The sequence below is a fragment of the Drosophila mojavensis genome, unplaced genomic scaffold (assembly GCF_018153725.1).
Source record: "Drosophila mojavensis isolate 15081-1352.22 unplaced genomic scaffold, ASM1815372v1 contig_74, whole genome shotgun sequence".
Classification (NCBI taxonomy): domain Eukaryota; kingdom Metazoa; phylum Arthropoda; class Insecta; order Diptera; family Drosophilidae; genus Drosophila; species Drosophila mojavensis.
This window is the reverse complement of record NW_025318899.1, coordinates 16,494,717-16,522,523: the sequence shown is the minus strand read 5'-3', so window position 1 is coordinate 16,522,523 and position 27,807 is coordinate 16,494,717. Positions and strand designations below refer to the sequence as shown.

The following is a 27,807-nucleotide window of genomic DNA, read 5'->3' as shown; positions in this document are numbered from 1 at the left end:
AAACGAAGTGTAAAGAAAATATCAAGCAACTAAAAAACAAAACAAAACAAATTGCAATTGTAGTATTATTAAATGCTTTTAGGAAAAACAACAGTAAAGCGTTTGGAAAAATTGTATACAAAACGTAGCTGGAAAAAGATTTCATTGTAAAAATTGTGTTTCGTTGGTTGCTTGCGTGCGCGCGTATGTGATTGTGTGTACGTGTATGTGAATGTGTGTGTCTGTTTTTTTTTGTGAGAGCGAGAAGCACAACACAAAAAGGAAAGCAGAAGCAGCAGAAATACAAAAAATGTGCGCCAGGCAAATGAACCAGCAGCAGTAGATGATGTAAACTTTTTGTTGTTGTAAAGTTGGTGAAAAAGTTATCGAAAAAGAAACGAAAGCGAAATAAATATAAAAAAAAAAAACAACAACAAACTAGAAACGCTTTATTGAGAGTGTGAGAGTGCATTTGTGAGAGCTTTTCAAGATGCCGGAAACGGAGTACGAATGCTGCAGCAAAGAGTGGCTCCAATCGGAGCTGAGAGCCAGCTGCGACCCAGCCAAAAAGCTGATCATACTCGACTGCCGCGGCTCTCAGGAGTACAGCGAGTCGCATATCCGAAGCGCCGTTAACTTCAGCATACCGAGCATAATGTTGCGTCGTCTGGCCGCTGGCAAGATCGACTTGCCATCCACAATTAAGTCGCAGGAGCTCAAGGAGCGCATACAGGCGGGCTACAAACTCAGCCCCTTCATTCTCTACAATGATGTGGGCGTGTCGCCACAACAACAACAGCAACAGCCAGCTCAAGATGTGGCTGGAGCTTTTGCAATGTATGGAAATGGCAATGATGCCACGATCAATGTGCTCTATCGTCGCCTCAAGCAGGACGGATGTCGCGTGCTCTCGCTGCGAGGTGAGTTCCATGAGTCAATCATAAATAAATATATAAATAAATAAGAAATTCCATAAGCCAATTATTAATAAATAAATAACTACAAATATAAAGAATTCACAATGAATTTATGAACCTCGCTGCGAGGTGAGTTCCATGAGTCAATCATGAATAAATTAAAAAGATAAATAATTGCTGCATTCCATAGCCTAGGCCAAAAGTATTTCAACAATCTTACGCACACGAAGAAAATATACAAACATTTTACTCATTTGTTTTATTTTCGTAGCACGGCATTTTTAGCACGAAAAACAAACGCAAAATCAAAACAAAAACTACAACAAAAACAAACAGAAGCATAGATAAATATAAAACAAATCATAATATTGCATATAACAAGCCATAAATAAACATTTGCTGCTCGGCATTATGTATTATTAAAAATATTATTATTAGTACGAAGGCACAGAAATAACAATAGAAGAGAAAAATGCTCGACTGTGATATACCCTGTATAAAATCTACAAATTGTTCTGAGTAGATTGTGACTGAGAATGGATTGTCAATTATTGTAATTATTAGCCAAAGTGTTTTAAATATATTGATTATATATCTTTGATTCTTATATAGCTAAAAAACCAATATACTCTTCCGTCACATTTTCGCATTGTATTTTAAGTGTTATGCAGCCAAATATTCAAATCTACAAAATATATATATTTTAATTGAATAGCATCGCCTTTATAAGGTGTGTTCGATGTTGATAAGCGTAATGCCGTTTCTAAGAATAGATTCAACAGGCAGACAGCCAGATTAATGTATATATGCATATGAATAGACACATACATATACATTCATATATATATAGTTTTAAACGATCTGCCAAATAGCTTTTGAAATACTTAATGTGGCGCCTATAGAAAATAATGCATGTGATGATGCTTTGAACTTGTTTGGCTGGCTAACTTTTATGTCTGATACTTTTGATTGATTTTGACTTGATTAAAATGAATATATAAATGTTTATATAGATGAATATATTACTATACATATGTATATATTATCACACCGATGCGACATATAGTTAACGATTTGAATAATAAATTTCTCATTTCAAAAACCATTCATCATAATTATCTTCATATGCATTGAATTTATATAAATTAATATAAATTTTATAAACTATTTATTTGTATATGTTTATACACAATTTCTTAATATAAACTCTATCAGCTATAATTTCCTAATTAAATATAAATAATATAAATATAAGTAACATATTTACGTTTTGCTTAATTAAAATTCCAAGAAACACAATTAAGTTGCTGAAGAATCTTTATTATATTATTTTGTTTATATACATATAGATTTATAGGAATATATTATAATCTGACTAGTTGCTGATGCTGCTTGACTCTAGCTTCATATTTATTTTTATCACTTCAATTTCCGCTCGCTTACAAGCGCCCAAATATACATGTGTGTGTGTGTATGGTCTCCTTCCGTTGCCAGCTGTCTCAATGCTCCCATTTCCCTCGTCCCCCTTCTCAGATTCTCTCTCTTTCGCTCTGTGTAAAAGCTTGTCGTAGCTTACGTACGCCCGTTCCATTCAGAGTGTGCTAATATCGCAAATTGACAATAGGGCGTCAATAAATGGACCGGTCGGCGTCTCCTCCCGAAAAAAAAAAATTAAAAAAAAAACTCAGTCTAGCTCTCCGTGCCATTGTTTACTCGTTTCATTTCATGAAAATAGAACTTGAAACACTCGGCTGCTAAATTAGCATAAGATAAGGTCATCAAGCGGAAGAAGAAGAGGTAGAGGCCGTGACGTCAGTTGCGTTGTTGCTGCCGAATCCTGTGCCTACCTGTGCTACAGGTAAATTTTGAACAGCATTTGGGTTAGAACAACAGCGAGCGAGTGTTAAGCAGATCAGTTTTACGACTGGAAAATACAACGAACTGGAAAATCCTCATTTGACATTTTGTGTAAAATTCTGGCACCTTTCGGTTCATTAAAAAGGACACCTCAAGTGTCGCCCATTGTCGGACGCTGCTAATGATGCCGGCTAAATAATAAATGCTAAATGAATTTCTAGGCCCTGCTGAATGGAATTGCTGACGTCTGCTTCCATTTCCACTGCCATTCGCAATGCATTTTGTCATGATTATGAATCGCCTTAGTGTTCGTTTGGTTTATTTTATGTTCCCGATGATAAGCGCAATTTGTATTGTAACGCTTTCGTGCTCTTTCATTCCCAATATCATTCCCGATGCCACTTGGCCCAGTTCCAAAATGTGTTGGTGGTCTTATCTTATCTACCAGGGGCTTGAGTTCCCTTCCGTGGTGAATGCAAATGGCAAATGGTATGGAATATACATATACCGTTAGAGCTCGATTGAAATATCAGTTGGATATATATGTAGTGCATGCGAGATAATGAAATGATGGAACGTAAAGGGTGGCCCATTCAAAGATAATCGATGCATTATTAGTTGAATATAAAATAGATTTTGTGTGTAGGAGAATTCTAAAGTGAACCCCAAAAGATAAATATTAAAAGAAAAAAAAAAAACACTAAAAATTATTAATTTTCATAGTATTATTATAATTTTTTTTTATGATTGTAGTTTGTAATCCTTAACGCGTTATAAAAGAAAAAAATCCAAGCCATTTCCAATTACTAGAAATTCTAAAATTCCAACGCCCATTGGAAACATTTACATAGCCTGCAAACAGCTGTTTCTGTCCTTTTCGCACACATGCGGCAACAGGCATTGCAAAGAGAATAGAAGCGCTTACAAGTTGTGACCAAGTTAGCAAACAGTTTAGCGTCCTGTTTGCCAAGGGGGAAATAAACCGATTGTTTAGTTTCCCTTAAAGTTCAGGCCGCTAATTGACCTTGAAATGCAATTATATCGGGCTATTATGCGGCGCTCTCGTTCGTCTCTCCCTCTACCTCCCCCGCTTTTTGACAGGATTGTGTGCGAGGCGAGTTCATTATGGCAGCCGGATGCACTGTGCATTAATGCTGCTGCTGCTGTTGCTGCTGCGAAATTCATTTTAATTAAATGCCACTTTGTATGCATTTCTCGGAATTAAAACAATTAAGATAGGGGCCAAGTGTCACAGTTATGCGAGGAGAGCCAATGCTCGTCTGTCTATGTGCATGTGTGTGTGGGTGTGTCTGGGTATGGGAGAGAGCACAATTGTGCACATCAGTAGTCAAGTTTCGTAAACTAAGCGCTTCCGTTGCATGAAATTTAATTCAATTATTTTTAGCAAAGTTTCAAACCCATCATCATTTACGCTCCTTTTGCGCTCACTCTTTCACTGCTGCTCTCTCACTCTCTCTATCGCTCTCCCACTTACTTACTCACTCGCCCTGGCCCTAGCAAACGTAAAGTCAACGAACGATGCGTTGCGGTCGTCTTCGCAGCCGCCGACGCTGACGCCGCTGCCACCGCCGCCACTTTTATTGGGGAGTTGGAAGTTGATTTAAAATTATAGACAGCGGCGGCGGCGGCGACGTCGGAGAACTTGTCTGACTCTTCTTCTTCTTGCTGTTTGAATTTTTTATAGCCATACGGATACAAAGCTGCTCCACTGTTCAGAGTCTGTGCCTAGTCAGAGTCTGTTGCGTCTGTCTGGCAGCGACTTCTCTCTGCTGCAACGTCGACCCTTTTATAGAAATTGAACTCGGCTGCTGCGCGCATGCGCAGCGACGTCGCGTCGTTGCCATAAAAACAACTCTGTGGTATGCATTTCCACGCGTCGTCGTCGTTGCATTCGCATTTTCCCCAACAAGCTCGCCACTGCATGTATGTATACATAGAAATGCACATATACATACGTACACAGATGCATTTCGATTCATGTATTTGTATTTTGCTGCTTGCGGCTCATTGGAGAGTTGTTTGCCTCATTTGTGAACAAGTTACTTTAATTTTGTTTTTGGGCCTAAGCAATTTTCACAAGTTTTCTACTTGCTTTTCACATACAACAACACGTGGCATTTCACAGCTCAACACACACACACACACATATGTGTGTATGTATCTGAACATACATACAATACACTCTTATTCGTATATTCATTTTTTATTCCCAAGGTCGTCGCTTGCCTCATTACGATTTGATGATAGTTCATCAGAAGAAACTGCGCTGCCTCCCTTCCAGCAAATTCGACAGCTCCTTCTCCTCCTCCTCATTATGCTTCCTCTTTTACTTGCAAGCGCCCAATAACAGCTTTCAACTGGTCTGCCTTCGCCGAAAAAAATTGCCAGCAAAGCAGCTGCGGAGATTTTAAAGCTTTGAACTTGCCAGCAGGCAATATTAACATGTACACATGCACACATACAGACATGCATACAAATGTTTGTGTATTCATTCAAATGCACTGTACTGTACAACAGAACCATAACATTCTGTTGCAGTTTTTAATCTTCTGTACACATTGTACATATGTATGTAAATACATATATTCGTTGAATAGTGATGGATACGTATGTACATATGCAAATATGATATGTACACAGCAGAACCATAACATTCTCTTGTGTTTTTGAATCTCTACAAATTTAAATCTCAGTGTCAACTAAAAGAGATCTTTTTCGTGCAATTGTCACAGTGTGCGGTTCGTTTTTGTTGGTTGGTGTTGACACCAAACAACCACAAAAAACACTGCCCACGTGCAAAATGGACATGAACGTGTCCAGACAGCAACTCAACGTTGGCGTCTTATTAAGCAATCACATACACAACACACACACACACACACACATGAAGACAGGCCGGCAAGCACTCGAAAAAGCATTTGACAACGTTTTGGCGGAGATTCGGGTGGACAGCTGGAACGGAACAGTTGGTTGGTCGAATTAGAAGCGGCCTACGGCTGCACAAAAACAGAGACAAACATTTTTCTGCTGTTGTTGTTGTCGTCGGATTTGGGTCAAAGTTTGTGTGGGTTTTAATTAAACAGCCGCCTAACGGCGAGACCCACATTGAATCTCTGTCTCGAGCCACCTGCGATGGCGGAGGCTGTGAGCAGCACCACCACACACACACACACACTAACTCACTCACTCACACACATGGCGCAGATATTTGCAAGAATTGATGATCGACAACAACAGGAAAACTGAAGAATAAAAAACAAAAATGATAAAGACGACAAGCGACTTCCGGTCAAAGCGCTGCGAGGGCGTTTCGTGGGTCTTTTGTACCGCATACCTCGGCGTTCCTCACATGAATTCAGCGGAAGTTTCCAGGGCGTGTGTTGCACATAACATAAACATAAAAGCGCAAGACGGACTGGAAAAAGTCAAAGAGTCGAAGAATCAGTGGCGCATTGCGAAATACAAACGACGACGACGACGACGGCGACGGCGAAGCTGACGTCTTATATGCTGCTCCCTTTGCCCAACTGCTACCGGTTGACTGCCTTGGCGGGGGAGCTGGACGGGTAAATTGTTGTATTCTTGGAATTAGCAAACAGAAACAACATCAAGCAGCGACAAAGCAAAAAAAAAAAAAAAGAGAAACGAAGACAACGATTGAATTTTTGCTTTGATTCCGTGAGGCGAAAAGGAATAAGAAATGTGTACACATTTATATACACACACATACATAGTATGTAAGTAAAGGCGGCATCGAAATGAAATGGAGCTAAAGGCTGCTGTCGACGTCGGCGTTGCGCGCCTGCATGCATAAATCTACAGTAATAGCAACAACAACAGCATGAACGCATTTCATCAAAGTGCAAATTAGCAGCGTATTCCAAACGAGACAGCAGCAGCGGCTACCAGAAGAAGAAGCAGGCCGACAAACGGATAGCGAACAAGAAGAACGGACAAGGAGAGACCGACAGACAGAGTGAACGCAAGAGAGGAGCTGAATTCCTACAATAATTCTGTTTGTCAGTTGCTCTATGCATGCATGTGTGTGTGCGGTTCGTGTCTTCACTTAATGCGAGCGATGAATGCAGTTTTGAGCCGTTGTTTTTGTTGTTGCTTGCGCTACATAAAATGAATGAAATAATAGGCAAGTTCTGCGCTATGTGCTGGGTGAGAAATATAACGGGAACTAGAGTCAAGTGGGAAAGAGCAGAAAAATATTTAAAGCATTGTGCATACACAAAGAAGAGCAGCAAAATAAAATGTGTCTAAGCTTTGATAAATTTGAAAATTAAAGTCAAACTTCAAAGAGCGCAAAAACGATGAAAGATAAATAAAAAGGAAAACAAACAATATGAATGTTTTATGTCTAGGCAACATTTAATCACAATTATTGAGGATTCGCTACGCGTTTTATAATTTTAATAATTGGAAATTCAATAACGCAATTGATATTTATTCGTAATATTTTGTGACTGATGAAATTTTCTTTTAGCTGCTGCCAGAAGACCTTTGTTGCATATTCGCTTTTCCATTTCTCGTGTTTTTTCATCTTTCTTGTATGCAATATTTATAAATGCCCTGACCCAGCAGCGCCAATGCCCCGCCCCGTTCCGCCCCGCTCCGCCCCGAGCTCTTCTCGTTACCTGTCTTTTGTGGCATTTCATTTCGAAATGAAATTCTGAGCACGTTGCCCAATGGCGGCGCATTCTGATTAAATGTTATAGGGGGAGCTGCTACTGTTTGAATGTTGCTGTTGTTGTTGTTGTTGTTGTTATTGTTGCTTGGCCCTTTGTTATGTATTGACCATTATCCTGGTATAGCTGTAAACAATACGAATTTTGTTGCCCAGCACTTAGCGTAATAAGAAGTTTGATAACATTTTTCTTTTGCTAAAAGTTGAATTGAAGAATATTATGAGGGTATGCCAGAGTCGGTTAGCATGACATTTAATCATTGGTTATACTTATTTAATTATGCTATTTCAATATTTGTTTAACATAGGATATCTTGCCGTCGTTCAATGTTCAGCTCTGACATGATTTCTTGTTGCGCGTGGCGCTCTCTCTGCAACGGAAGTGTCCAAGTGCGTCCAATGCAAACAGAAAATCAATAAATCTGATATAAAATGTAACTCCAACTCTGTCATTATCGCTCTCTCTTTCGCTCTCTCTCCTCTGTCAGGTCTACTCCCTTGCACACTCTCGCTGTTACTCTTTGTCAGTTGGCTGCACTTGTTGCTTACTCGAAGCCGAGAGCAAATCCATCTGCAATTACTGGCGCAGCAGCAGCAGCAGCAGCAACAGGAAGCTGCACATTAAACTTGACCCCATTTGCAAAAACTTCCCCGGTCAAAGGGGAGGCAACATGCCGCTGCGCCCCGCCTGCCATAGCCGAAAATATGCTCAAAATGTTGCTGATACAGATTTACTGCTATAGATACAGATATATATGTATATGTATGTGTACATATATATGTATGTATGTATGTATGAGCATTTGTCTGTATGTATATTCAACAGTTGTACAGCTGTAGATACAGTTACAGTTCTCTCAGCGAGCGAAATTTCAATTACACGCCATTTCTCCACTCCGCTCTCCACTCCATCGTTCCTCTTCTCTCCAATTTGTATGTAATTTTAACAGCCACTGTAAAATTTCTAGTGTGTTCTTTTTTCTGCTTCTCCAATTTTGGTCTGTGGTGCTAGAAAGGAGGCCGCAACCAACGTTGCCGAATTTCATGTAATTGCGTAGCTTGGCAAAATTGTACATAATTAATTAATAATGTGCGGCAGCTTTAAGGCACAACAACAACAAATATAATTTTAAAAAAATATATGCAAAAAGGATGCCTTAGGATACTTGGCTAATACCTGGAAAGCTGCGGCTTGGCTTCTTGTTATTTATAGCTGACGGCTCATAGAGCCCTGTGCCTATTTACATTTTGATTGAATGGCTTATACAGTTTGACAAGCCAAAAAGCCGTAACGACAGCATTGCGAATTAAAAAATCTACCATGCCGCATTTATTCAGTCCATATTCTAACAGTGGCTTCAACTTCCTCGAACAATGAATGTTCTACTCAATGAGTTCATTTAATGTTCGCTCACACTCCCCGCCCACTGAGCGTGGTACGATTAGCATATGCATTAATGTGGAACGAACGCTTCACTTGCTTAGTTCAGCACAGCGCTGGCTATGCGGAAGATGGTGCAGCAACAACAAAGTAACTAAAATTTATGTCGCACGTCCGCTCGCTGTGTGTGTGGTATTTTTGTTATACAGCTACATACATTCCCCTTCCACAATTCACTTCCATTCCCATTGCCATTCCAATGCGCTCAGCAGACTTGCTGCTCTTGTGCAAATTGCATCAAATTGACTAAAAACGAATTTAATTCAATGCATGAATGGAGCGGAATTGAAACGAAATGGAAACGGAATGCAAGAATTGCTCAATATGCTAAAGGCGAAAAAAGGGTATGATTGGTTTGGATTTTAGAGGGTGTAGTAGAGGCGTAGGCATATTAAAAGTTAATATGTACATTCATACATAAGTAAAGATATGTATATATGCACATATTTCATATGTACAAGTTAACACAATCGACCAGCAAAACATAAATGTTCAGATTGATCACGCGCCGTCAGCATGAATGTAGCCGTTCCCAGCGGATATTGCACAACAGCAGCAGTGGCTCCAACGCGCAACAATGTTGTTGCCCGAAGTAATGCGATGCCTCGCGTAAATATGCAATGTCAGCATAATCAGGGTTTAGGGCTAGCTTTGGATATAAGAATTTATGTCACTGTACTTTAGTTGATTTTTGATAATAAAGAACGTCGGTCGTCGCCACGGGATTATTGAAGTCTACTCATTTTGTGCAACACCGCACACTAACATCTAACAACTACAGCAAAAAAGCTTAATTGGCGCCCAACCGAAACGAACCCAAAAAAAAAAAAAAAAAAAAAACGAAATTAAAACTTCGATTAAAACAAGCATTCAGTGAGATAAATACCCCACAAGTGCAAAAAAAAAACAGCAAGACAACTAAAACGCATAACCAAAACGAAAAAAGAAAAAAAGAAAGCAGCATTAGACGAAGCAGTACGCAGCGAAGACACCCACCACGAAGCGGCTCATCAGCGAAGAAACACACAACATACAGTCTACTAACATAATATAAGAACATGTGAGTAGAGTGTTCATTGCAAAAAAGAAATTAAGGAGTAAAAACAAATAAAAATACAATTTCAACCTTTAAATATTAATTATTAATAACAAAAAACGCAGCACGCAAAATTCCCTGTCTTTACTTGCCCTATGAGTGATAGTGAAATACAAGATTTAATAACAAATTTTCGAAAAATTTACAACACAGAAAATTTAAAAATGGCTTTGAATTCAGATCAATTAAAAGCTATAGTAGAAGGCGCAGTCGCAAGCGCTTTAGCTGCTCAAAAAGATAGCTTTGATAGAAAATTAAACGAAATTGAACAACGTATAAATTCAGTACAGGTTAGCGCACCCGAGGTAGAAACTTTCAAGGAGGCAGAAATCAAAATAGGTGTTATTTGCAACGAAACCCTTGACATCATGAAGTCCCTCCCGGACTTTGAAGGAAAAAGCGAAACTTATGTATCTTGGAGAAAGGCTGCGCATATCGCATACAAGGTATATGAGAAATACGATGGTAGCTCAAAGCATTATCAAGCTTTGGGAATATTAAGAAACAAAATTAAGAACGCTGCTGATATGGTACTCTCTTCTTTCGACACTCCTCTAAATTTTAAGGCCATTATAAATCGGTTAGATTTCACGTACTCCGACAAACGACCGATATACTTAATTGAACAGGAGATGTCAACACTCCGCCAAGGAAATTTGACACTACTGCAGTACTACGACGAGGTAGAAAAGAAACTGACTTTACTTATAAATAAGACAATCATGACCTACGACACCACCGTTGCCTCTTCGCTAAATGAGAAATATAGAGCAGACGCCCTGCGAGTATTCATCTCAGGAACCAGGAAGGCCTTAAGTGATGTCCTATTCTCAGCTAGACCAATTGATCTTCCCTCTGCATTGGCATTGGCTCAAGAAGTTGAGTCAAATCATGAACGTTATATGTTCGCCACAAATTTCGCCCGCAGTATAGAAGAAAAAGCGCAGAAGATCGAACAAAGACAGCAAGTCAGAGACAAGACTCTAGCTCAAGACCCAAAACACAACCAACCAGGAAAAAGCCCACACTACAAAAGACCAGAATTCTCACCACGACAAGAACAGGTAGAACCAATGGACGTTGACTCATCTTCTCGCTTCAGACAGGCTACGCAACACCAACAAAACGCGACCTTCTCGAAACAGACTCAGTGGCCAAATCAACAACGACGCACTCAATACGAAAACTACAATAACCAGGGACAGGCAAACAAACGACCAAACAGCGGTAGCGCACGGTTCACAGGACCGAAACAGCAAAGAGTTAACCACCTAGGAACAGAAGATACAGAATACGAGCAGGACAATAGCGAATACCAAGCGATCGCAGAAACCGAGACAGAAGACGTTGACAATGAATTGGACGAATACGACCAGGTCAATTTTTTAGGAATAAATCCCTGCTCCCGTTCATAGAGAGAACGATAGCAGGGAAAACCATAAAGTTGCTAATAGATACCGGAGCCTCAAAGAATTACGTGAGACCATTAAAAGAACTAAAAAATATTACGCCGGTAGAAAAACCCTTTCGATTAAAATCAATCCATGGCCACAACGTAGTTGACAAGAAATGCATAATGCACCTTTTTAATACCAAGACAACATTTTTCTTATTACCAAACCTCACGACATTCGATGGTATAATCGGACTTGACCTACTAAACCAAACCAACGTTTTATTAGACTTCAAAAATAAGAAACTAACAACAAACTATGGTTCTGAGACCATTAACTTTCTAAAATGCCCAGCCGTAAATTTCACAAGTGTCAAAGAAATAGAAGCCCCTCAGGCTATAACAACGGAATTTCAAACAATGCTCAAAGCCCGAGCAGGAGTATTTGCGGAACCAAATGAAGCGCTTCCGTATAATACAAATGTCATTGCAACTATTAGAACAGAGGACGAGAATCCCATTTATTCAAAATTATATCCATACCCAATGGGCGTATCAGAATTCGTAAACACAGAAACTCAAGATCTGTTAGAAAACGGTATAATACGTCCGTCCCAGTCACCATACAATAACCCCGTGTGGGTTGTAGATAAAAAAGGTACCGACGAGCAGGGAAGAAAAAAGAAACGTTTAGTTATAGACTTCAGAAAACTAAACAAAAGACAATAGATGACAAATACCCCATTCCCAATATAGCCTCCATTTTATCCAACTTAGGCACAGCAAAGTACTTTACAACACTAGATTTAAAATCCGGATTCCACCAGATTTTACTTGCCGAAAAAGATAGAGAAAAAAGCAGCTTTTCTGTAGGAAGCGGAAAGTATGAGTTCTGCAGGCTCCCTTTTGGCTTGAAAAATGCACCTAGTATTTTTCAGAGAGCCATTGACGATGTGCTCAGAGAGCAAATTGGAAAATCTTGTTATGTTTACGTAGACGACGTAATCATTTTTTCTGAAAATATGGAAAGCCATGTCAAGCATATCGCCTGGGTCCTAGATAAACTATACGAGGCCAACATGAGAGTTTCACCAGAAAAGTCGCACTTTTTCAAAGAAAGTGTAGAATACCTAGGTTTCGTAGTCTCAAGTAATGGTATAAAGACATGTCCAAGTAAAGTTGAAGCGATTCGTAACTATGAAGTACCAACAACTTTGTTTAACGTCAGATCATTCCTTGGGTTGGCAAGCTACTATAGGTGTTTCATCAAGGACTTCGCGTCTATAGCAAAACCTATAAGCGACATCTTAAAAGGCCAAAATGGCAAAGTGAGCGCCGGACAATCCAAAAAAATTCCAGTAAAATTTGACGAGAGTCAACATGCGGCATTCGAGAAGCTAAAAGAGGTTCTTGCATCCGAAAATGTAATGTTGCTCTACCCTGACTACAAGAAGCCGTTTGATTTAACAACGGACGCTTCATCCTCTGGTCTTGGGGCAGTTCTGTCACAAGGTGGAAAACCAATCACCATGATATCAAGAACATTAAAGGATAGAGAGCTTATCTTTGCAACAAATGAGAGGGAACTACTTGCAATAGTTTGGGCTTTAAAAACCTCCGAAATTATCTATATGGGGTAAAAAATTTAAATATCTTTACGGACCATCAGCCTCTGACGTTTGCAGTATCCGACCGAAACCCGAACGCAAAAATCAGGCGTTGGAAAGCTTTTATAGATGAATATAACGCAAACATCTATTACAAGCCAGGGAAGGAGAACTACGTTGCGGACGCACTGTCACGGCATAATATTCATGCCCTAGAGGACGATGTACAGTCAGACAGAGCCACAATTCACAGCGAAATATCGCTCACATACACCATAGACACAACAGACAAACCAATCAACTGTTTCCAAAACCAAATTATAATAGAAGAAAATAATATAGCCTCTGATCGTACAGTTATCCTATTTGGTAAGAAAATCCGACATACAATTCATTTCTCAAACAGAGACTCGTTAATCAAAAGAGTTTGCGATGTAGTCAAAAAAGATGTCGTAAATGCAATCCATTGCGAGTTACCAATATTAGCATTCATACAACATAAACTAATAGAAACTTTTCCAACAACAACATTTCGATATACAAAGTACATAGTAAATGACATTTTTGATAAAAACGAACAGAAAGAAATAATTGCAACAGAACACAATCGGGCTCACAGAGCAGCCCAAGAAAATGTGAAGCAGATTTTACAAGACTATTTTTTTCCGAAAATGACAAAATTAACGAACGAAGTTGTTTCAAATTGTAAAATTTGTAAAACAGCTAAGTACAATCGTCACCCACAAAAACAAATACTTGGAGAAACACCCATACCTTCCTATGTGGGCGAAATACTACACATAGACATATACTCAACCAATAAAAAATACTTCCTTACGTGCATAGATAAATTTTCAAAATTTGCAATTGTTCAACCCATCGCTTCAAGGACAATAATTGACATACAATCAGCAATTTTACAACTTGTAAATTTTTACCGGCATACCAAGACGATCTATTGCGATAACGAGCCCTCCATAAAGTCCGAAACAATAAAATCTCTGCTAAACAATCAATATAACATTCAAATCGTAAATGCCCCACCACTCCATAGTACATCAAACGGACAAGTCGAGAGATTCCATAGCACCCTCGGTGACATTGCAAGATGCCTAACAGCTCAAAGGAAAATTACTGACACTGTTGAAACGATACTTCAAGCAACTATCGAATATAACAATACAATTCACTCAGTAACGGACAAACGACCAATCGATATAATCCACTCATCCTCCCCAGAACTCGAAATAGAGATAGGAAATAAAATTCAAAAGGCACAACAACTCCTAACAAATAGAGTAAACGAAACAAGACACAATAGACAATTCCAAATAGGCGACACAGTTTTGGAAAAAACAAACAGACGCTTAGGGAACAAACTGACACCACTATACAACGAAGGCAAAATTGACGCAGACTTGGGGACAACAGTCTTAATAAAAGGGAGGGTGGTCCACAAGGACAATCTAAGATAGGCAAAACATTAAATTCCCTTTTTTATCTTTTTTAGGATTTGGACTATACTTCTTTTTGCTACAACGATAACAGCGAAATTGACTGACTATACTAACATGGACTACATACCGATCTTGGACGGATACGTAACCATTTGGACGGATTTCCAATACTTGAAGCACTCAACCAACCTTACCCTATACTCAGAAATAGTAAAAAATACGAAAGAATTAGCAAACCATTTCCCCCGATCACATATGAGAATGTTATTAGACGCAGACATACAACATATAGAAACATTAATAGCTACAGTAAATGTCCACCATAGACATGCTAGGAGTATCAATATGCTAGGCACCGTTCTAAAGGTCGTAGCTGGCACGCCAGACCATGATGATTTCGAGAAACTAAAATTTACACAGAATGAACTTGTAGAGTCAGAAAATAGGCAGATAACCATAAACACAAAAATGCAGGAACAAATTAATAAGCTAACTGACACCGTAAACCTCCTAGTAAAAAACACAAAAGTAAAACAAGTAGACACAGAGCATTTATATGAAACGCTGCTAACAAGAAATAGAATAATTATCTCAGAGTTAAAAACCTTAATACTATCAGTAACACTTGCAAAGGTTGGAATTGTAAACCCCTCCATTTTGGATTCCACTGATTTAAAAAACATTGTTAATGAACACTCTATAAATACCACTATTACTGACTTAATGGAAGTATCTCAAATTAAAGTTTTGTTAAGCGAAAATTTTCTACATTTCATTATAAGATATCCTAAGCCTAGCATAGTATGTAAAAAATTAACCGTATACCCTGTCCAACACAACGGCATCATAATAAATTTCGCCGAAGACTACAATTTAGCTGACTGTGGAAATCATGTAATATCAATAGGAAATTGTAGTACAGCCCTCACAATAACGTTCTGCAAGAAGTCACCCTACACAACATGCGCTCAACAGCTACACTCAGGTGACACCGCACATTGTTCAACTCGGCCCAGCCACCTCGAACCTCTAACCATAGTCGACGATGGAGTAATCATCATCAACGACGGAGCAGCTACAGTCAACGAGCAGATGGTAAAAGGGACGTTCCTCCTTACCTTTGACGACAAGATAAAGGTAAACAACACCGTATACCAAAACCAAAAAAACTACGTGAGGAAATCCCCGGGACCAGCGGTATCTGCGCTCTTAAATATAACAGACCACCAAGAGATACCAAGCCTGCCATACCTGCAGAAGATAAGCATAAAAAATCTGCGGGATATTGCTCAACTAGAGGAAGGGCTAGTAAGAAGGCCAATAGTATCTGGGCTAACCGTGGCCATCCTTTTACTCTCCTGCTACGCTTCGATGAAACTCTATCAAAGACATCAGAGGAACAAACGTCAACGTGATCTTCAAACATTAATTAACAGTTTCAAGAAAGCCGAGGACGTCATTCATCTAAGTGGGGGAGGAGTTAACACAATCGACCAGCAAAACATAAATGTTCAGATTGATCACGCGCCGTCAGCATGAATGTAGCCGTTCCCAGCGGATATTGCACAACAGCAGCAGTGGCTCCAACGCGCAACAATGTTGTTGCCCGAAGTAATGCGATGCCTCGCGTAAATATGCAATGTCAGCATAATCAGGGTTTAGGGCTAGCTTTGGATATAAGAATTTATGTCACTGTACTTTAGTTGATTTTTGATAATAAAGAACGTCGGTCGTCGCCACGGGATTATTGAAGTCTACTCATTTTGTGCAACACCGCACACTAACATCTAACAACTACAGCAAAAAAGCTTAATTTACATACACTTATATATTTTATACATTTTAGACTCACCTCATTGTCAACTTCTTCCAGCTCAACTCTTCAGCTTCGCATAGAGTATTTCATAGTCGCAGTTTTGCAAATGTTTTACTTGTTTTATTACCGCTATGTATTTCGCTTGTTACTGTATACATGTGTGTGTGTACTAGTCACGTTTTCAATGCGAAATTGCTGTTTTACAAATAGTTGCGTGCTAAGCGCTGGCTCTATGTACCATTGCCTGCGCTCTTTATCTCTCTCTCCCACGCTTGCTGTCTCTGTTGTTCTCTTGTTTTTGTTTTTAGTGTTTTTCATTCTTTCTTTCTTTCACCATGTGCGCATAGTTTTTCTACTTTCGCGGCGCATTCATTCATAAAAGCATTTGGCGTTTCGGGCGCCCAACTTTGAAGGCAAGCGAAGCGGCTTATGTAAAGGCAAACTCTTTCTTTCATTTTTGCAATTACATATTTGCGCACGTATATGTGTGTGCGTGAGTGAGTGAGTGTGCGTGTGTATAACAGGTGTACACGCCCCAAAGTCCAATAAGTGCAACGGCAGCAACATAAAAAGCTGTGAGCCGGTTCTTGTCTACGCTAACATTTTGCTCAATTCCGAGCTCAGCGCTCAGCTCTTATTGTCCCTTTGTCTTCGTGTTCTCTCTCCCTCTCTGTCTCTCTGCCTCTCTTCTGTCAGTCAATACACAATACTTAGAGCGCGCGGGCGTTGGTTTATTTAGAATTTTGGTTTACTGTTGTTATTGCTGTTGTCGTTGTGTTGTTGTTGTTGTTGCATTCATTTTAAGCAACGTTCATTTTTGGTTTTATGACCGTAGGTGGTTTAAGCGGCTGTGCTTGTTCTCTTCGCATTTGTTGTTGTTTTTGTTGTCTGCGTGGGCGTTGTTGTTGTCGGCTGCTTCTGGCAAGCTGCTGTTGTAATTGCGCTGTCGACGTCAAGTGCTCAACCGTTGCACAGTGAAGCAAAACAGTCGATAACATAAATCAAATCAAATGAGCTGAGAAATGTTATGTAATTTAATATTAAATTTTAAAGCTAATTGACATCAAGAACTTAATAATGCTACTCCATCATTTTTATTCCCATTTTTTTTTCTTTCTCCCTCTCTCTGCTCATTTAAATTAAATGAATTTCAAATGAGTTTTCTTACGTGGAATTTGCTTAGGATTTAGCTGCACATACTTTGTGTGTTAAAACCGTGCGCATACCACGAATTCCGCTAAAATAAATTTCAAATAACATTCCAAATGGTTTATATTTTGTTTGGTATTTCCAAAGTGCGTTTCTGTTTTGGCTGCGGCTTTCACGTGTTTGTCAGAAGGATGTGTGTGTGTTTGTGTGTGTGTGGCATTCAAATAAAACAAGGAGAGAATTTAATATTACGCATACGCCATGTGTGTGGCCATGTCTATAACATACAACAGCAGCAGCAGCAGCACACGCTCTATCTCCCCCTCTCCTTGGCAGCGCCACCATTTTAGAAATGCAGTCGACCATGTGTTTCACAATGGCGTACTATAAATAAGCGTACATATGTATGTATATACATGCACATATATGTATGTATGTATATACAAATTTATATATAACTGGGTATATAGCACGTCTGTTTTCCAAGCTCCATGAATGAAAAGACAACGACGAGAACATCGCCTGCAGTTCAATGCTGTTTGTCAATGAGTCAGACTCTGACAGAATGGCAGACATTATACGTACATATGTACATACATATACATATAAAAAAAAGAAGCCAACCCCACATTAGTAGTATTTGTGAGTTACGAAAGACACACGCACACACACAGAGAACGGAAAAAGAATCAAAATATATATATATCAGTTAAAATAAAATAAAAAGAAGAACCATCCCAAACCGATGTGGCCCCATTTTGTTTACATTTCCACAGACGCCCCAAATTTTCCAGTTTTGCCCCCGCTTTATTTTTGGAGCAACATTTTTTTAGCTGCTCGCATAAACAAAGTGCGAGAGAGGGAAATATTGTGGGGAAGCAATAATAAAAAACAAAAAGCCAAAAACGAGAACAAATAAAGTACTGGGGGGAGGCCAAATGGAAATGAGTGCCAGCTAAAAGGCGAAAATATTAATGACTGCCACTTCCGCTTTTGATGGGGAAATTATTTAATGCATTGCACAAGAAACTTTTCTGGGCTTAGTTTCAAAAAAGGTTCTCCTCATTCATGTTCAAATAATGTCATCAGAAATTCCCATTAGGCAAAGAGCCCAGTCCACAGACAAGAGACGACAGCCCACAGTCTGGTTGACATTTTAAATACTCGTGCAACTCGGGCTCGAGCTGATTGATTGATTACAACATGATTGATTGAACGCGAACACGAGCCACTGCCCACACAGCCAAATGTCAAGCATGACCTACAGCCTTCCCCGAGCATCTTCTGTTTCCTTTCCTTTTGTTTTACAAGTGCTTTAAAGTGAATGCTCTATGGGCGATCCAGAGAAATTGTAACTTAAAATTGAATTATGGGCAGTGTGTGGAAATATAAAAGGTTAAATGCTAGAGGGAATTATTTTTAGATGTGAGTGAGTTCTATGCGATTCTCATGTACAATGTGTACATATATAAATCATATCTAGTTTATATCTAGTATCTAGTTGATTTCTCTGTATTTTTTGAAGCTCTGCAATTCGATTCTTTATGTTTTTCCCTCTATCTCTCTCTCTCTTTCTCGTTTAGTTTGTGTCTTTCATATTTTGAAAATTGCATAGATAGGTGATATATTTGAGCTATCTATATTTCTTTCTTAGACTCATTGCTCATTTGCTTGCTAGCTCTTTCTCTTTCTCTTGGCAAATTTGACCTTTCTATGCGATTTTCATAGGTTTAATCAAACAAACTAATTCCCTTTTCGAGTGTGTTCACAGTAGCTCAAACGTAACTGTTGCGAATGGCTCAAAGGTCGTTATCTCTTATCGCTCTTCGCAATTGTCTCGCATGCCGACCATTCATATCTTTTGTCTAGCTTCCTTTATAATATAGTATATACAGCATGTATATATATATATATATATATATATATAGCTGTATATCTGTGCTTATCACATCGGCCTTTATATACAACAGAGTGTAAGTGTGTGTGTTTGTCCACGATTCTTTCTGTATTGTTTCATTGATGAGTTCACACAATAATCACAGCAGCGACAAGAGCAACAACAACGACAACAATGACAAGATTCGCGCACAGTGGAAACGACCTTCAAAACGTGAAAAATGTAAACTAAAAAAAAAAAAAAAAAAAATAACAAAAAAATAGGGAAAAAAAATAACAAAACAAAAACCATAAACAAGCGACAAATAACACAATAACAAAAAAATAAATGACACTAACAATTTGTGAGCTAAAACTACTTAAAATACATACAGATTGCCTATTTATTGTCTCGTTCCTTTTGTGGTCTTTAAAACCGGATTTGAACTAAAGCTTAGAGAGAGAGAGCGTTTCACCTCACCTCAGCTCACCTGTGCTTACAACTCTCGCGCTCTGTCAAACACCTGGTTCTACACGCACACACACATATATAAATGTATATGTATATATAGAGAAACACCCACCCATGGCGAGTCTCGTTATTTTATTATTATTTTTTTTTTTTTTGAATATTTGCAGCCACCGCCCACGGGATGTGCTTGTCATGCTAAGCGCAATATTTGGATTATTTATTTATTAAGGCAATAACAACAAAGCCGAAATATCATTATAAATAATACATGCAAGTTTTTACAACTGGCAGATGACAGCAAACAAAAATTGCTCACTTACAAATACCCTGCGGCCACAAGAATGTATAGGGTATATGCTAGTCGTGTCATGTTCTATGCTTGCTGCCCTGGCTCATTCATTCATTTTTTTTCTCCACAAATTGCGTTTTTTTTTATTTTTACAATTTTATTGCATTTATTTTATATTTAATTTTATTTGTTTGTTTTGTCTTTTGCCCTGTTGGGGCTTATCTACCGCGTCTCTCTTCATTTGTTTGCTTGTTTGTTTGACCGTGCGTCGTGTGCTGCGAGCGTGAGTTATAAAATAAATATATAAAATCAAAATGTGTTTTGCATCATGACTTTGAAACACCCTATAAAAAGAGAGCTTTGCAGCAACAATATATTGATATTTAAAAATGTTTTTTAAACTACAAATAATACCATTAATAATACAATTAAATAATACAAAAATATATTTTATAAAATAACTCAAATAAAATAATTTGATAAAAATATAAAATATGTCTTAAATAAAGCATATTTTATAAAAATATAAAAAAGATAATTTTACTCATTTATATTTATATAAAGTGAGTTTTATTTTTTACGGATTTATAAAATATATATTTTATTTTTAAGACATTTTTTAAATTTTTATAAAATCTATTTAATTTTACAAAATATATATTTTATTTTATTTTTTATTTTTTTTTTTTTTTTTTGTATTTAAATAAACAAGACTATATGTTATTAAAGCTTAAAATTAATTTCAATATACTCTCTTTTTCACATTTTAAAATTATTAAAAAAATATTTATTTTATCAAATGAAAATAATTAATTTTGTATTATCTATATGTTTAAAATATAATACAAATTTATTTAAAAACAGATTTTTTTAAATTATTTTAATTTTGGTCTCTAGTTGAGCATAACCTATTTAAACCCTTTTGTAGGGTATACAAAACGTGAGTTAAGTAACTTTTTGCTAACATCGCCGCCGCTTTGACTTGAGATACAAAACACACACAAATACGCACACACACACATACATTCGCACACACTCACACACCCACACAGTCATTGGAGCTGTATTCATTTCATTCACATTTACCTAGTTATTACTCCCCAATGCCAGCGTGTGCCCACCCCTCTCGTAACCTGCCTATCTTCCCCCTCCTCCGCCCCACCAACCCTTTCGTGCTGTTCGAGCGGAAATGACGTAGGCGAGCTTTTGTCGCGTAAACAGTTAGACAAGCGGTCGACTTGGCGGTTTCCAGTTTGAATCGCCAGTGGACTACCCTTTTGGGGTAGCTTGTATACAATTTGGGCGCTTGGCTAATTAATTTGGCTCGCAATTGGCGCTGCGGTCGGGGGGTTTTGCGTTTTGCGCCCTCTCAGCCCGGGCATATGACGCACTGCACTTAAAGTGTGCCCTTTAGTGGAACGCCAATCCGTTGAACCGTGCCACCGGACACGTACGTACGTCCGTCCGTCTGTCCGTCGGTTCGCTCGTTTTCTCGTACGTGGCAACTCTCATGGAGCCGAAAACAGGAAGCGCAACACGCGCAAAATATGGAAAACGACAAACGACAAACAACAAAACAACAATGAAGAAACAATTGAATATCAAATAAATTTCTATTTATAAAATTTCTATTGTCAGCATATACATATTTTTCATGTGAAGTGGGCAGAAAGCACTTCAAGATGGCCAAAGTTAAGAGAGAGCGAGAGAGAGAGAGAGTAATACATAAGACATACACACACATGCATACATATACATATAGCAAAAGTTTGCAAGCCCCTCAGCTAGATTTTAATTTTTGAGAAAATTGAATCGATTTTCGTTTAACCTTTCGAGAGTTTTATGTGAACAAAGTTTGAGTTGCCTTCAATTTCCTGCCTGACCAAATATAGACTCTGTTTGCATAGAATACTTTATATTTGAACAGCGTCCATATAGACATATTCCTCTGTCTCTCCTGTCTGTTTGTCTTTCTATTCTTTGGTGACTAATATCACAGCATTGAAGCTCTCGTCTTGACACTTTTTATAGAATTGGCTTTCCCATGAATTCATTCAGATTACTATGACACATAAGAGTTCTCAAATCTAGTGCCTTATATGAGAACTTTGCTATATTCTGAGAAAACTAAATGAAACAGCTCAAACATCGATTCCACTACATTTATTGAATAGGTATGAATATGTAGCTTAACAGTACGTTTAATTAATGCTTAAAATTGAATTAGTATCTCAGTTCCACATTGTGAAGGTTGTCATAGAACTCGTTAATCTGAACTTTAGCTACCATATGAGAAACTTTTAGGTATTAAGAATTTTCAATAAAAATAATGATAGTATAATTCAATGAAAAACTATTGCGGATTTAAGATTGAAGATCACTTAGCAGAATTTAATATTGATAATGTTATTTTAACAGATATTTTACATATAAAGCAAATCTTTTTAGTATCGCTAAAAATATGAAATAAATTGTATATTATAACTAAATAAATATGTATGTATGAAAAGTATATAAAATACATATATAAATATAATAAAAATAATATAATATAAATATAACTAAATAGTTATGTTCAATAAATAATATATATGATATAAAAATATATTAAAAGTAATATAATAAAACTAAATAAATATGTGTGTTTAAAAAATCAAAAATAACGATTTTCATAGGGAAATTTAATTTGTTGCTAAAGATATATTTTTTAATAAGATTTTCATTTAGTTTTAATTGAAATTAGCAATAAATATTGAAGCACTTTAAAGAACAAAACTCATATAGAAATCTTCTTCTTCTCCTTTTTTTTTTGGTCTTTCATATAACATGTCTTCATATCAAGAAGTACTTTAAGTCTTGGCTAGGTCTTCTCCAATTTGAATATATGCTTTAGCTTCTCTTTGCAGCGGAAATTGCTATCGAATGCATTTTTGAGTTTTGCCATTGCAATTGGCTGCCTCGGCTCTTTGGCTATTGCTGCTGCTGTCAGTTGGGCTAATTTGGTTGCTTGGCCTTTACCTTAAACTGCACCCCTCTCCCTACCTCACTCTCTCTCTCTCTTTTAAATGGAATGCCGGCCTTCTTCATAGCGTATACAACCCGTTGGACCACTGGCTGATAGCAGAGAGTTACTTCTGCTGCTGCTGCTGTCGGTGCCGGTGCCTGAGCCGGTGCTGTAGTAGTCGTTGTTGTTGTTGTTGTTGTTGGTGTTCAATTTCAAATGCGGAATCGCATTTATAATGCGCCATGTAGGAAATTGTGTGCTTCCGTTTTGTGTTATGACAATTCGCAGCGAGCGAACGCAGTCATCATAATATTCAGCCCAGCTCGGCCCAGCTGTGCACTGCCCCGCCCCGCTCCGCCCCCTCGCCCCACCCATTCGATTTGCCGGCTTGCAAACTCGTGCATAAATATAGAAAGAGCATTTCCGTTTGTGCCCCATTTTCCTTTGGCGCTGCGAGTTGCGAGTCGCGTCTCGTATGGCAGCCACTTCCGTTTCTAATTGGAATCTACGACAACGACAACAACAACAACAACAATAGTGACAACAACAACAACAACATTCAACGAAAGTCGTATTTTATGAATGAGCCACGCAAACGGCAAGAATTTCACGCACGCTTCAGCGCACCGGTAGATGGTTGGTCAGGGGCGTGGCTGGGCTAAGCTATGTGTGTCCGTTTGTTGAATAGGTGTTGTCTTACCCATAGAGCAAAAGGACACACTTGGCTAAGCATAACGAAATATTTTTCAAGCGTACAAAAGCCAAACAAAACACGCGCATAGTTCAAAAGAATACTTAAAAGTTGATTTTTTATATCTGTATATATGTATCTGTATCTGTATCTGTACCTGTATCTGTATCTGTATCTATAGTTTGCATATGTATCTAAAGTTTCATATTAATAATATCTCCCTCTCTCTCTCTCTCTCTCTATTCGGTTTCAGATGGCTTCTCCAGTTTTCGCCAAGCATTTCCGGAATGGTGCGAGGATGATAACCAGGCGCACAACAAAGAAATGGAATCTAGTCGCAACACACAGGCCGATCAGTTAATGGGTCTTAAGTGAGTAAACAACACGAATTTGTGCAACTGAATGTATCATTAATTATGATAATATAAATATTGTTGTGCTCAATTCATGTGATGGAGCTTTAATTTGTCTATTTAAGCATTATGTTCTTGCCTGATTCTGATTTGGGCTACTGTCTTGCCTTATAGATGATATGGGTTTTTTTAATCAACATAATATGTTTATAATTTATAAAAGTAGTTTATTTTATTTTAGTATTTGTTTATTTATTTTTAAAATTTATTTGTCATAATTTTTTATCATTTGATTTTTATTGATTATTATTTTATTTCAGTATTTATTCTTCATATATTTTTTATTATTTATTTATTTATTAATTTTTTTTTATTATTTGTTATTTTTTTATTATTTGTTTATTTATTTATTTCATTTTATTTATTTATTTTTTTTATATATTTTTTATTATTTGCTTATTTATTTATTTTATTTTCTCATTATGTGAATATTTTTTATTATTTGCTTATTTATTTATTTTAATTTTCTCATTTGTTTTATTATGTGATTATTTATTTTTAATTTATTTTATTTATTTGTTTGTTTTAATATGTTTATTATTATTTATTTATTTTTAAAGTTGGTATATTATTATTTTTTTTTTTTTTTTAATTTATGTAGTAAAACAAAACAAATTTAAAATTAATTTATTTAAATTTTAAAACAATCCTTTTCTTAACTATTTAAGCTCTTCAACTATTTTCTATTTTTTTTTTTTATTTATTTATTTTTTATTAATATAATAATTATAGCAATTCAGATAGAGTAAGAGATTGTTCCCTATATAACATATATGTACATATTATACATCTATAGTAAATTCTTATATATTAAGTCCCATCATTCAGAAGCAATAAACTTTAATTTTAATTCAATTACAGATCGCTACGCATTTCCACGCCACATTCCGATTCGGCGTGCAGCAGTTCCGCCGAGTCCTCGGACTGCGAGAGCACCTCACACCATCATCATCATCACCATCATAATTTCAATGAGGCGCCCGTTGAGATAGTGCCCGGCCTATTTCTGGGCAATTCCACGCACAGCAGCGACTTGAATGCTTTGCAAAAGTACAACATTAAGGTATGCCTAAACTATAGTAATATATTTCATATTTATCTAATCTGTTCCATTTTTACCTATTTTTTAGTACGTGTTGAATGTGACACCCGATTTGCCAAACGAATTTGAGAAATTGGGCATTATCAAATATCTGCAAATACCCATTACCGATCATTATTCGCAGGATCTGGCGATGCATTTTCCAGCTGCCATACACTTTATAGGTGCGTACATGGAATTCATATCGTTTTCTTAACAATTCTCAACTGGTTCACTCTCCTCTCTCTCACATTGCAGAGGAAGCGCGCTCTGCTAATTCGGCGGTGCTGGTCCACTGCCTGGCAGGTGTCTCGCGCTCCGTAACGGTGACGTTGGCCTATTTGATGCACACACGGGCGCTCAGTCTGAACGATGCGTTCATGCTGGTGCGTGCTCGCAAAGCGGATGTCTCGCCCAATTTCCATTTCATGCAGCAGCTGCAATCCTTTGAGAGCCAACTGCGTCTGAGTCCCTGCGATGGCCAGGCGATGGATGAGAGCGGCAGCGTTAATATGATTGGACCCACAGCTGGCTGCTCCTCGGCCACGGTGCTCTCGGGCAATCCGGGCCTGGTGGCGCGCTGCGGCCGTGGCTCGAAATTCTCATGCAATTGCATCGCTCCCGACTGCAAGTGCATGCAAACGGGCGGGTTTATGGCCGCGCATCTGGCCAAGGCAACTGGCGTCTCGCCCGATTCGGGTATTGAGTTTGATCGCTGGACGCCATCGTCGGACACGGGTCTTAAATGAGATCAGTGTGCGGGAAAGAGTTTTGTGCTGCCCCCCAGTCAGAGTCAGGAATCGACAGCAGCAGCAGCAGCAGCAGTGGCAGCAATGGCAGCAGTCGCAGGAGCAACCAGTTCGCCGCCACCGATTGGGCTGGCATGCGGTAATGCTGACAACATGTCACCAGCCAGCACCACCAGCTCATCCACTTCAACAACGACCACGGCCGAGGCTGTCTCAGTGGTGGAGCTGGTGCCAGCCAATGTGGTGCCAGTCGAGGCGACAAGTGAGGAGCCGTAATAGCTGGGAGCTAAGCAGAAGACAGAACTTCTTTTCCTACTTTGGTTGTCGAATACACACACATTGACAAAACCACACACACACACATACATATATAAATAATATAATATAATATAATTGTAATAATAAAATATAATTTCTAGTTAATATTGTAAGTCTAACAAACAAAACACATGAAAAAATAAAAGAAATAGATATGAAAAAAAAAAAATTAAAATTAAAATTATTGAAATTTATTCACACAAAAAAAAAAAAGCTAAAAGGAAAATATATATAAAATATATTTATATATAATGTATACATACTTATATAAATGAACCTTATGTACATGTTTGTATTTAATTCGTAAGCCAAGTCAAAACAAGTTGAAAGTTAAAACAAAAATAAACAATTAATATTAATAAAATATAATATACAAAAACACGAAACGCGTTATTTATAAAGTTAAATTAAAAAAAAAATAAAAAAAATGATAAATCTGTTTTTATGCGCATGGCTTTTTTAATTTTACTAAAAAAAAAAACGTTTATAAATTTTAAATGTATATTTGTTATATACACGTAAATAAGAATTCAATTTATAAAAAATATATTCTATGATACAAACTATTGAAAGCCAAGTCATCTAAATGTAAAAAATAATAAAACAGATTTTCAACGAAGAAAAATTCCAAGCAAAATATTAAACACTAAAATGAGAAATAAACTACAAGAAATGAATTATGTTTATTATTTTTTATTTCTATTTCAACCAAGAAGACAAAAAACAAAGTGAATGAAATACGAAACACATTAGGGTTTGGCTATTTTTCTAAGGCTTTAGAAGCGCCGGGAAAAGGAGTTGAAAAGTAAATCCAAAAAGCATGAAGAGACACGCCCACTAAAGGGGATGCTGCTCTTTTTAATTTTTGGCATAGTTTTTAAGAGTTTTTACCAAATGAAAAACGAAAAAAAAAAAATGATAAAAGAATTTGAAAATGATATTCTAAACATGCTGAAATATGCAAACTTTTGAAAGTACTCCAAAGCGAGAAGGCTTGAAGTAACATATGGGTTCTTATGTACATGAACATATATGCATCTATATATATATACTATAGCTATATATGTATGCAGTCAGGCAAAGTTGGTACAAAAAATGATCAGGTGTCGTCAACACGAAAAACGGTTTACAAAAATATATAAACTACATAATAGAAATATATATATATATGCTTATATATATATATATATATGAACAATAAATATACAATATATATAAATCACAGAAACAAAGAAAAACCAGAACAAAAAATTTGAGAAAAAAAAGGCTGTGCGCAAAATAAAAAAAAAATATATATATATATAAAATATAACAAGACACAAAACAAGCTAAAATGGTTTTTTAAAGGAAATAAAAATCCATTAAATTAAGTGAAAAAAATATATATATGAAAATGAAATGGGATATGTACAAGAGAGATAGATTCAAGTTTTGAGTACTTTTCGAAAATGCTTAAACAAAAGGCATATATAATGTTTGAACAGAATAT

At 37.3% G+C, this 27,807-nt stretch overlaps 1 protein-coding gene across 1 annotated transcript; it reads left to right on the top strand.

Moving 5' to 3' along the window:
• On the top strand, positions 1–26,193 carry LOC6582756 (dual specificity protein phosphatase Mpk3). Its single transcript, XM_002008411.4, has 5 exons — positions 1–899; positions 24,011–24,128; positions 25,032–25,233; positions 25,301–25,436; positions 25,510–26,193. Exons 1-5 carry the CDS (start codon positions 470–472, stop codon positions 25,998–26,000), a joined length of 1,377 nt encoding a protein of 458 aa, XP_002008447.2. The 5' UTR covers positions 1–469; the 3' UTR covers positions 26,001–26,193.
• Positions 26,194–27,807: the final 1,614 nt, after the last annotated feature.

Excerpts from the sequence above, each read along its gene's own strand:
- LOC6582756 (XM_002008411.4), top strand. The coding sequence starts at position 470 with ATGCCGGAAACGGAGTACGAATGCTGCAGCAAAGAGTGGCTCCAATCG. Across the intron at positions 900-24,010 it reads TCGCGTGCTCTCGCTGCGAG|ATGGCTTCTCCAGTTTTCGC; the intron begins GTGAGTTCCATG and ends ATTCGGTTTCAG. Across the intron at positions 24,129-25,031 it reads GATCAGTTAATGGGTCTTAA|ATCGCTACGCATTTCCACGC; the intron begins GTGAGTAAACAA and ends ATTCAATTACAG.